The sequence below is a fragment of the Patagioenas fasciata genome, chromosome 4 (assembly GCF_037038585.1).
Source record: "Patagioenas fasciata isolate bPatFas1 chromosome 4, bPatFas1.hap1, whole genome shotgun sequence".
Taxonomy (NCBI): domain Eukaryota; kingdom Metazoa; phylum Chordata; class Aves; order Columbiformes; family Columbidae; genus Patagioenas; species Patagioenas fasciata.
Window position 1 is genome coordinate 30313080 of NC_092523.1, and position 12176 is coordinate 30325255.

Sequence of the window (12176 nt, forward strand, 5' to 3'; positions counted from 1 at the left end):
GCAGTAAGTATCTGAATCAAAGTTTACAGGAATATGTCTGTCAGTGCTCTTGCAACATACTCCCAAGCAGATTCATTTGAGCTGCTATAAAATCTTTAATTCTGAGAAAGCTGCTTTCTAAAAAGCAAGTAAAATAACTTGAATTGCATGCGCTCTCAAATATGTTCCGATACCGAAATGCCTTCCCTAGTGCCTTAGTCTTTAGATTTCATTCTTCAACTGCAGCAGTGCCTGTGGTTACATTCACCTGTAAACAAGCATTTTTTTTGACTCCCCCAGGAAGAAATGAAAGCATAATTGCTATGTCACCTGAAAATTACCCTCCTTAACAACATATCAGTGAGCTGCTTGCTGCAGAGGTCCGATTAACACAGGACTAACAGGGAAGAAATTGGTATCTGTTAATACAGCTTTTTTACAACTAGAATCAATTACAGAGACTCGCAAAGAATGCCTCTATCTAGGACAAATTTGTCCCCAGACAGGTTATTATACACAACTATGCTCCACTGACGCTGTATGTGCAAGCAAAGGTCAGATATTTTTGCCATCACACAAAGCTCAGTGACTATAAATCTCCAACTCCCATAACCAGGATTTTCCTTTTAGAATAAGACACTTGCAAAGGCATTTATCACTTCAGTATGACTGCCGAAAACCGTGACAGTTACTATACGCTTTCATGTTTGCTCTCTTTGATGAAGCACTGGAATTGTGTGGGGTTTTTTTAAATAGTCATTTTTGCAAATATTTAGAAAATGCATGAGAAACCACTTTCCAAACTAATTTGATATTCATAATGAAGTCTTTAAGCAAATTCACAATTAGAAAAAAGGAAACATTAAAAAACTGCAAGAGATGATATTTCAGTGTTTTAAGTAATTGCATGGCATCCTTCACCTCCTAATAATAAAAAATAAAGTTGAGGACTGGAGAAAATGAAAAAAATATTAATTCTGCAGAATGAGATAACTCTTAAGTTTTACTTTCAACCCCCCGATATTTGTGATGGACCCGCACTGAGAAAGGGGGAGGTTCTGTACTATGAGAACTGGGTTCATTATCACACAAATGCTCTTGTGTGACATAAGGCAAAAGTCTCCATTCCTCAGCTCCACACAAAAGGGAGCTTTGTTAAGTTAAGGATTGGATGTTTCAGACCCCTACCCAGTTTTGAGCTCTCCATGTGTGTAAAACCAAAAGAATGACCTGAAGCAGAAAGTTAAGTCTTGGTGCTGGTGTCAGTGACTCAGTGCCCAATTTATTATTGTGTTGATACAGCACTCTGTATCTTCCAAACAGCACTCCTCTTCAATGTCTGAATGACAAAACAGCTCATCCGTTATTCTCAAAGCTGTTACAAGTGAAAACTCAATATGGTAGGGTACAGAAGAAAGGAATGTTCTGTGATTAATTAAATGCACATGCACTATCTTAATACCAGTTTTCAAGAGAAGGCAAAAATTATGTCAGAATTAACAAAAGTGCTGACAAATGAAAAACCAATAGCTTGATTTTAATGTCACCTCTGCTCCGTCTTTCTCTGGAGAGACAAGTCTTGAGGAAACAGCATATTTCATTCTCATTGTCTCCATCTTTTCCCCACCCCAAGCACACCATGCAGATAACCTGTGTCTGTGTCTCTCCCCTACCCCGCATGATGCAGGTAATCCAACGTCAGCAATAGAGGCTTCCAAGACACCAGCTTTTATTCCAACAGTAGCAAATGAAGGAGGAAAACACTGGACCGTTAATGAAGTCAGAGCTTTGATACGCATATGGTCAGACAAAAATATCCAGCAACAACTGGAGGGGACAGTGAGAAATAAAAGAATTTTTGAACAGGTTGCTGCTAGACTTCAAAAGTTCGGAATTGACAGGGACTGGAAGCAGTGCAGGACAAAATATAAAAATCTGAAACATGAATACAAGAGTGTAAAAAGTGCCCAAGACTCAGGGAGTACAAGTAAAAGTATGAAATTTTTTCATGAACTGGATGCTATTCTGAGGCACAACACCATGGAACATGCAAGTAAATCAGATAATGATGAAAGTGAGAGGCCTCCAGAATGGAGACAAGCAAAATCAGAAAAGGACTCCATAGGTAAGTACTTCATACCCATATATCATTTAAAATGGTTAGTTTTCCAGCACTAGAGAAACCTTAAAAGAATGAATATACATATATATATATATATATATATATGCATATATACCAATTAATTAAAGATTAACCAACTTGCTGGGGGAAGGGGAAACACTGAATGGAAATTTAGTATTTAGTCCAGTCGTTCACTTTACATTACAAGGTAATCTTTCAGATTGATTATTTTCGTAATAGAATTGAGAAACAAAAAGAGGGAAAAAAATGAGGACATAAAGTGATAGAGACCATTTCAGTAAAAATCATGGCAGAAGAGACTATTTCCAGCTTAGATAAAAAAATGGATGAGAGAGACAGACTGTTACAGGAAAAATTAAGACACTGAGCAAAACAAGTCTGTAGTTACAGACATTGGTTAAAATATTAACATTTAAATTGTCTTTCTCTTATGGTCCCTAGTAGCCCAGTTTTACTGGCCTTTGGAGAAAGAGTCCCAAACTAGTGAGACAACTATTGTGAAAATAGCAAAAGGAACAGTACCAAGAATGCTGTTAGAGCATGCCTTTAGTTTTTGGTGGTTATTGACAAATAAATTGATAATGGATGGATTAATGCAGAAGTAGTGTAGACTGATGAACCTACGCAACCCAGGAGGTAAAACATTTTTTATTGGTATGTACAACCAGAAACACGCTTACTGTTTAAGAACAGAATGAACATAAAACTCTTTTATTACACAGTAAGAATCGTACACAGGGGATGGTATTACAGTGGCCATATATAAGACTAGAAGTTAGTAAAGTAATGCAAGAGATCAAGAAAAATAAAACACAAAGACAGTCTCTGGCTGAAAACTCAGAGAGCATTTTGGGGGAAGATTTACTCTTTGGTTGGTGTTTCCAGGGTCTTTGTTAATGCATCTACTACTGCCTGCTGGCATAAAGAGCATCCTAGGTTGGACAGATCTTTTGATTTGACCCAGCACAGCTGTTTTGATGTAATACACAAATGCAATACCCTCATTAACACAGCATTATTTACACAGAAATGCCTGGAGACACAGGTGAAGAGGACTCCGTTAGTAATATGTCAGAAGACCTACAGGTTGCAGATACAAAGAAAGTTTCTGACTCAGGTAAACTGAAAAGTCTTCTATTTTATATAAATCCCTAAATTTAGTAATTTAAGATAGATTTCTAAAGTAAGTCCCCATTGTAATGATGGTCAGAAAATGCAGAGGCCTAAAAAACTTTCAAGCAGGAGATAATGTCAGGATGATAACCATACTTTCAGTAAATACAGGCATATGTGCACATATACAGTGCTTTGCTGAATTTGATAAAAAGAGTCTAGTAATCTTTTCAGAGATTCATGACTCAAGATGTAAAGAAGAAACTGTTGCCTTAAGCAAGTTGAGTGCAATGTATTACTGCACTTAGTTTTACTTAAACTGTGTCTTCCCAAGGATTAGAATTGTTCAGTCTCCTGTGCATAAACTAATAGGGCATTCTCTTTTTCACAATATAATGTGATCAGTATTTAATGTGATTGTGTAAATGCTCACATCAGGGGATGAAAACTTCATTTAGGAGTATCACTACTAGCACTGAATATGAAGATAATATCCTCTTTATGAAGAAACATTATGGTTTACATCCGAAAGCATAACTTTCAGGGGAAGCAAGAGTTTAACATTCAGCTAGAGACAAACGTGGAATCTCAAAGGCTGACAGACTTGACTCTCCACAACAGAGGACCTCATGGTCTCTTTCAGTAGCATAAATCAGAATACAGTCTAAATTAGGCATTAAGGAGTAGTCTTACAGAATTTAAACTGGTCAATGTGAACTTGAAAGATTTTAATGTCAAATTAAAAATATTCTGACAGATGATGTTCCTATAAATACTACTCCAGACAATCTGGCAGCTCTCCATATAATGAAAGAAACAGCTATAACAAGTAAGTAAAGACATGGTTGATCACGAGAGGTAATTTGAGGTACACCAGACAGTAGTATTCTTGTTTTAGTATTCAAGAGAAAATATATTTATTGATTTAAATTTATTTAAAAAGAAATATATAACTGGCCTTTTATCAGATCACCATGGGCACTTGAGGCATTTATCAGGGAAAAATAGGTTGTCATGAAAATGCATTGCCTATGGAGATCTCATTTGTAAAACACATCAAATTCAGTTTTCCCCCGTCAACAAGTAGAATTTCTACATATATATAAACAGGAATAAACCACTGTAATACTATATAGATTCAGCAGTGCCACTAAACTGTCCTATATCATAGTTTTCAACAGCCTGCAGCTACATAATACTGTAACTTTTTGGACTGCAATCTTCCAAACCGGTTATTCAAAACAAAGTTAACTGAATACTTCCAGTATTTGTGATGAGATACCCACATTAAATGAAAACTCATTTCTGACACTTTAACTTTCCTTTAGGATATGTGTAGGTGTTAGACATCTATAGTTTGCCTTGGTTACCATTTCCTTTCTCACATATATCTATTCTAATTGCATATTTTGTAATTGCAATTGCAATCTGATTTGGTTGGCATAGAATAAAATAGCACATGTTTCAGAAATGTCTGTGGTTCAGCCTATCCACTCTAAAGAATACTGATCAAAATTTTGTGACAAAAAAAATGGTAAAACCACAGCACTAATCTTGGTGAGATAGTTTCAATTTCTAAAATTTTTTCCCTTGCTTCCAGTGAAGACTACAGACTCAAGTAATTTTATCATAGGTGGTAAAAAACACTTAAGACTTTAATGTTGTTTATGGTAACACAATTAGGTATTATATAAAGCAGAGAAAAGATGCATATCATGGAGACCCTTTATTCTCTAAATGTGGTAGAAGCCTTTACTAGATAGTTCAAATAAATTTAAAGTGAGAAATTGATAAGTAAAGAAATTGTATGTATCCCTGTATTCATCAATTTATTGTTGAAAAATAGTGAAAAAGACAATCACACAGGGATATTGTGTCACATTGGTTCTTTAATATCAGTAGATATCTGACAATCAATAGCCTTTAGGAGGTGACTTCTTAAAGACTACTCCATATTAAACAGAACTTTCAAAGAAAACTTTCTCAACAAGCATGTAATTATAATGTATATGTACTCATACCTTTTTAAAAAAGTGTTCAAAATAATAATTTGACATAAATAAGAATTCGTATCAGGGTATCTTCCTAATTAGTAGATGGAGTTAATGTACTTTGCAGTCAGAGTTTTACACACCCTTGTCTAGATGCGTGTCAGCTGGCCTCAGTGTACACCTGCTTTCTGGCAACTGCAGCTGCATAAATGTGCAGAGATGCACAAGCTGCCTCAGAAGGGCTTCTCATGATCTTAAATGTGGACCTGAGTTACTAACCACAGATGTTGGCACCACTGCCACTCTTTATAAATGGTCCAACCAGGTTTGCCACACTCTAGTAAGGAGAAAAATTGTGATGGTATTAGGGAAAGACAAATGCAGTAGTTTCAGGAAAATACCTAGATATTTGATGTATTCTTGTATTGTTTTTCTTCACTGCTCAAATGAATTTGCTACTTAAAGAGTAGCAAATGCCCACCTGAGAAGGAACATACAAGTAAATACATCCTTACATGTCCTTGTACAGACTGTTAACAGGTTACTGAGATGTCTCCCACAGCATTGCCCTGGCACAGCTTTCTCAGCAGACTGGTCAGCAGAGGCTGCACAAGCATCACAGCAATCACAAACCCATTTTGGTTTTGTTAGTTGTTGGTTTTTAGTGATTTTTTGGTTGGTTGGTTGGTTGGATTTTTTTGCAAAAGGAACCTAAAGGCCAGGGCCACTGTAATTTTTTCTCTTTTGTGATAAGAGATATCCACATTAAATCAAGCTGGAAATACAAGCTTATTTAGTAATTCTGACTGATGTTTTCTATTTCACAGGATCACTTCTAAGGACAGGTAATTCCAGAAATTTGTTCAGAAGAGCCAGTTGCTTCCGTTTGCACAGGCAGCCGTCAGTCAATTCAAATTCCATGTACCTGAATGTTCCACATTGGTCAGACTTTGCAGGATGACCACAGACTGTGTATAGGTGTTTGATTAAATTTGAAGGGCCAAAGCAAACAACAGGGGAGACTAAACCAAGATTCTAAGGAATGGCAGTAGCCTGATGTTCTTAAAAAATATCTACAGCAAGTATTTTGCTTCAAACAAATGACTATTCTTGTCATTATTAGGATTACTTCACTATATGTCTCTCCCATGACAAATTTGGAGTAAGTCACGACGCTGCCAAGATACATTCCTAAGGAAGGGCTTTTAAAATAATGTTTTCTTAAAGCCAAGATCTTAAGTTGATACATACTTGGGCACTTATGTTGGCTTATTTTGAACATTTACTGCTGTGTATTTGGAATTCTAAAATGTACAGACATCAATTCAAAAGATAACGTTTTAAAGCATACGCCTCAGGCTGGTGTGGAGTATTTCAGAGAAGTGCAAACCTGAAAGTTCTCAATTATTCACTGGCTTAGCCCAAGGCCTACTCAGGCTGCAGACACAAACTCCTGACTGTGTATCCAGGATCACAAATCTGCGTGACAGAGACGGCAGCAACTTTGCAAGTTGTTGGAGAGTAAACACAGGCCACACTGAAAATTTTCCCTAGCTTTGACATTTCCCATTGCCCTTTTATACTATTCAAGACACACATGAGAGTAAGGATTAGGAGACAAATTACAAATCTTTCCTCATGAGCCAGAGAGCAGGATAAATAGTGATAGTGACACGGTGCCAAAAGAAAACACAGCTTATATCGGTCTGAGTGGGTAAAAGGAAAAGCTGTGACAGACAGCATTGCTTTGTGGCCTTGTAAGCAACGCTTCAAACACAACAGAGGTTAAGCATATTTGCTGGCAACTGTCTATAGCTTCACCAAACAATGTGGATGGAGCCACTTTGTTTTATCCATGCCAGAAACTCTCGATGGTTTGTTCTGTTTGGCTCAGTCTTGCTCTCCTCATGCCCCTCCCTCCAAGAGGTCTGAACGGTGGCTTAGAAAAAAAAGCCAGGCTCCCTACCCACATTCTTGGCTCGCAAAGAAAAAAAAAAAAGGCACATTATGCTGGTCACATCGTAAAGATCGTCTGATGCAAACAAGGCCTTATTGATTTGGGGGCTAATTTTTAATAAAATGGCTCTAGATTATGCTTTATTGCTCAATGTTTAGGGGCAATATTCTTGAATGGACTGAGAACAGGCTGGGGAGCCAGAAACTGCTGTCATTGATCTGCACTGTGGCCTTCAGCTTTTAATCTCTGTACAGCAGTGTCCTCACCTGGAAACAAGAATTGGAAAGACAACTTGCATCATCTGCCTGTCCATCTGTCTGTCCCAGGGCAGAGAGGTGGAGTCCTCCCTCATAGAGCAGAGGGCCAATGGCCGAGGAGTGGAGCTCTCCTCCCCACTGAGAGGAGCCCAGGGCCACCTCTGTCACCCTGCTGTCTGATGTAAACCCCTCACAAACCACAGCAGGGGGGATGCTCTGAGGACAGGCATTTAGTACTTTGTCTTTATCATGCAGGCAGGCAGCCTGGCAGATCGGTTGTCCAGGCACAGCACCCTGATGCAATGTCAAGACCCTTGCCATTTTTGGGGCTAATTCAGTGACTCTTGGCATCAGTCACTTGGGAGTCTTTCAATAATTTCAGTATGTTTTGAAGCACCCCTTATGAAAGTCACTATCTTGCCTGTTCTGCTGCATAGAGGTTCACCAGTTACTACGTATCTTACAACCACAAACAGCGAACCATTTTACAAATTCTGATCCAGATTTAAGTAACTTAACAGTTTGCACATTTAATCCATAAACTTATATTATGCAGCTGTTACTTTATTTTAATATATAAGTGCATATACTCTGCTCTTACGCTCACTACTGCAGAGAAGAGGCAGCTTTTTAACGTGTTAAGAGATTAAATCTTTAACAACAGTTGTCATAAATGGCATTCTGAAGTTGGTGATTCTCAAGATATAACTCAATACCTGTTTAGTCAATAAGAATTCTGTACATTGTTTTTTCACAGAAATCCTTGAAGATGAGAGGGACTTTGCCAACTCCATCCCAGCAGCTCAGGAAGCCACACAAATAAAAAAGGAGACAATTGACATAGGTAGGTCAAGTCTGTGTCTTGATGATTACAACAGCACATTCTTCTTTACTTAGGAACTGCAGATTTCTAAGGTTCATATGTTATTCCCACACATTACATTCGTTCCACTTCTAAGTTATTCTAAAACCTGGGTTTTATTTTATTTTGTAGTACAAAAATGCATAAATGCTTCTTTCTTCTTCCCCCAATTAATAGCTAGATCTTATTCTCCCAGACAACATACTCCTTATTATGCTAGATGTGATAAGTCTGCATTTGACTGTAACACAAATACTGTTCTTTTTCAAACACAGTTGCTAGAGAGGATAAACTGGAAAGCTAAATATAATAGCTTTCTCAGAAACACTGGACATTTTATGCCTTGTTTTTTGTCAAACTACCTCAGGACAGTACATTTAATTTCAGGCTATTAAATATCAAACAATCACCATCAATATTCTGAATTATTTCACAAGTAAAACTGAAATCAGAGTGTCAGCAATATGCAGAAGTCGTATATTCAATGACAGGTATTCAGAAGACTTGTTTTATTAAAAAGGTTAAAATTTAACATTAGAATACAGGAGAGATATTAATCTTCTGAAATAAATGAGCTTAGAAATCATGGTTGGTCATGAAAAAAAAGCATCAGAGGAAATAACGATGTCAAAATCTTTTGACCTGACATCCTAGATCAAAGTACACTTTACAATACTGCTGGTTACACGCAGAAGTTAATAGAAAGAATTTTTAAAAATCTATTATAAGGATTCTATGAACAACAATTATTTGTCTTTTTACATTGAAAGTTTCTGCCATAAGAATATTTCTGTTGTATGCATCAATATTTCTGTGATCCAGGCAAGAGCTTCCTTCTCAGCAATTATGTTATCTGGAGTTTGGGTGTTGAGCCACCCTATCCAAAACAGTTTTTACAACTGTTTGCATAGGCTGATCTTGATTATGAAGACAACTATAAGGGATATGACACTGAGGATGACATTAGAGCAATGCCATCACAGGAATGACACTCAAACACAAGTTACATTGAGGATAAAATGAAGCTGTGTCCCTGAAAGTTCAGAGACATAGTGAGGTCACACTAAAGTAAAGAGAAGTGTTCATACACAATGACGCAGAGTAAAATGTCATGTGAACCAACTGACTGCCTTAAACACACGAATTCCTGTCCCTGTCGTGTACTATCCAATTGAGGACAGTAATCACACAAGTCAGCAGTACACAAGTGCCACTGCCAAAGGCAAAAGAGATTAGAGAACCAGCATGGTTGAAAGAATGAAAACATAAATGGAAGCCATGGGAGTTTTTGATAATAGATTAAAAAAAAAAAAATCACTGAAGAGCCCAGGAGTAGACCTACTGCTTCATTTTGGCCCAAAGTTTTATTTCCAATAGCTGCAGCTGTTAAAGGAAGATGCAAGAATTTTCTTAAACATTGTGGGGTAGCCTCTTTAGGAAAAAACACTTTTTTTCTATTACCCCAAGCAAATCACACATATGCTTATGAGAGTATAATTTCTTATTCTAAGTTTCCTGTGAGTATAAAATTTATTCATGCATATGGCAGCTTATGAAAAGAAGTATTTGCCAAATCACATAAGAGAAAACAAGTTATAAAGCAAATATGAATTTCAAGTACTACTCTGTGCATATGTGAATAAGAACCATTACAGAAAGAACATCAAATGAACCACTGCTTATTTAACAGCAAACTCGTATTTCTAACAGAGTCTAAACTATGCTCTCAGTTTTCAGAACATATAAGGAAGATTTACTTCTGCTCTTTACCAAAAACTGTATTGAAGGTAATTGGTCTGTGACATTCCCTACCAAAATGATGAGAACTAATCTTTCACTCCCAACCCAAAAAGTAATTCCACACAAAAGTGAACTTTCAGCCTCAGGAGGAGCCCAAGCATGAGGAAGTGAGCACAGAGTCAGCAGAGCTGGGGTTTGGTGTCCATACATGATTTCAAGAGTTCTGAGGTCTCCTGAATTTTACTTCTGAAGGGAATAGTTTTAATGCTGTGACAGAGTGCAAAGCAATAGCCTCAGCTCTGCAGAGAAAAACAAACAAACAACACCTATGTAAACATGCAGGAAAATAATATAATGTTTCTAACCTGCTAGCAATGGAATTTTGAAGAGAACTCAGATGCTGGTAGAATAAAAAATAGTTCTTCTGTCTTCCCTGTTTTTATCATCTAAGCCACATGAAATAGTTTTGGATAAAGCTATCCCTACATATAGAAAGCGCAATTTAAGCTAAGGCTAAAGATTTCCACAAAAGCATTAATGAATTGTTTGTTTTCCAGTTAGCCTTCTGCTTATGTCATCTCCATCACAAAAGCTCTGTATCACCCCAAAGGCTCTCTCCTAAAGGAAGGCAGAAGTATGTAAACTTCTCTACAAAACCGAGCATCCCTTCCTGCCCTTCCTCCTGGAATCATCTAAAGGCACACCTCAGAGCCCAGCTTTGAAACCCACCATTGTAGCTTACTGAAGGGGACTCTAAATCACCTTTTTTTTTTGTGGTAATAAGAAGTCCTGAATAGAGCAAAACAAGTAGGAACAAGACACAAAGGTCTCTTTTTAGTTTCCTTCTGCTGTACCAGGGAAACTCACCAAGATGTGAGAAAAGCCCCGTCAGCAGTAGGAAGTGCAGCTTATGCAAAGTCACACACCACACGCAAGTCTGCTGACCGTGCCAGTGCCTCCCACTCCTCATTGCATCCAAAACACATGCAGAGCTTCCAAACTTGAGAGGGAGATTATGGTCTCCTAAGGCCCAAGTCCCTGCTTGTTCCATGACAGCAGCAGGGGAGCACTCACGGGCCCACGAAAGGAAAGGCTGTGGCCCGAGCCCTGTTAGACAGGGGTGAATCTGCAGACACGTGCCCTTACAAATGGCACCAAAGCCTCACCATGCCTGCCATACACACATCACCTAGGAACAGAACTGGAAGCCACACCTGTGCTAATCTGTGTGTACAAACATGTTATGCAAATTGACGTGCGATACAAACCATTCATGTATGCCTATGTGTTTAATCAAGTATTTGAAATTTGTGTTGGCATCCACAGATGCTTTTTTGGTGATGCAAGGGCAGAAAGAAAGATTTGGCTTATGAGAAATGCCAAGAATTTGATTTAGGGACTCATGAGGCAGAAGAGTTGTTATAACTAATGGGTTAGACTAATAGGTTACAACATTTTTAATTGAAGACAGGTGTTACTTGCAGAGGATGACAACAATATTAGCAATTTATTTGTCTATTTTATTTAAAACTGTATTTCCACAGATGATGATTCTATAAGCACTACCTCAGAAGACAGATCTTGTACACCCATAGCAAAACGGATAATCGGGACAGGTGAGTATTAATTGCCATGCATTTATTCTGAAACAAAATCGCATTGTTATTTCAGTACCAAAGCTGAAGCAACCAGATCTCTACTGTAAACACAGCTCTACTTTTCTACTTCTGACTCCAGAAAAGCTTTATCACTAAACTTAAAAATTAGTTTCATAGCTCTATTCTCTGTCATGAGCAAAACGTGCATTAATACTGTAGTTCAACTTTGCATTCTATATTTCTCTGATGAGCAGCATCTGCCTACTCTGAACATGGAAGTACGTATTTTTCTTCTATTGAATCCACAGTAGCATTTTCAGTTGTATGATATTTTGCCTTGCCATTCTAATACGAAATCATGCCAGAAAGACATTTTCTTATCACTGCTGATATATTGTTGCTTTTAAAGTTTAAGGTCTATTGCTTTCCTGCCTGTAGCACTGGGATACATCTGTCTTTAATTTGACAACAACAGCAACAAAATTGCACTGACAAAATGTGGAATTTTATATGCCTTGGAGAAACAAGAGATTTCA

At 37.6% G+C, this 12176-nt stretch overlaps 2 protein-coding genes across 4 annotated transcripts in view; one reads left to right on the forward strand and one right to left on the reverse strand.

The window, feature by feature from the left end:
- Window positions 1–12176, reverse strand: part of PPAT (phosphoribosyl pyrophosphate amidotransferase) — a 49064-nt gene that overhangs the window by 23612 nt on the left and 13276 nt on the right. The gene's annotated exons all lie outside the window — the stretch shown is intronic.
- PAICS (phosphoribosylaminoimidazole carboxylase and phosphoribosylaminoimidazolesuccinocarboxamide synthase) overlaps window positions 1–12176 on the forward strand; it is a 59955-nt gene that overhangs the window by 22799 nt on the left and 24980 nt on the right. For 2 of the 3 annotated variants that reach the window (XM_071807525.1, XM_065836154.2), the window contains 5 exons: window positions 1667–2104; window positions 3150–3239; window positions 3993–4064; window positions 8198–8284; window positions 11587–11658. In XM_071807525.1, coding sequence (XP_071663626.1) covers window positions 1667–2104; window positions 3150–3239; window positions 3993–4064; window positions 8198–8284; window positions 11587–11658 — 759 coding nt within the window. The remainder of the gene's footprint in view (window positions 1–1666; window positions 2105–3149; window positions 3240–3992; window positions 4065–8197; window positions 8285–11586; window positions 11659–12176) is intronic. The other variant, XM_065836155.2, reaches the window with a different exon arrangement.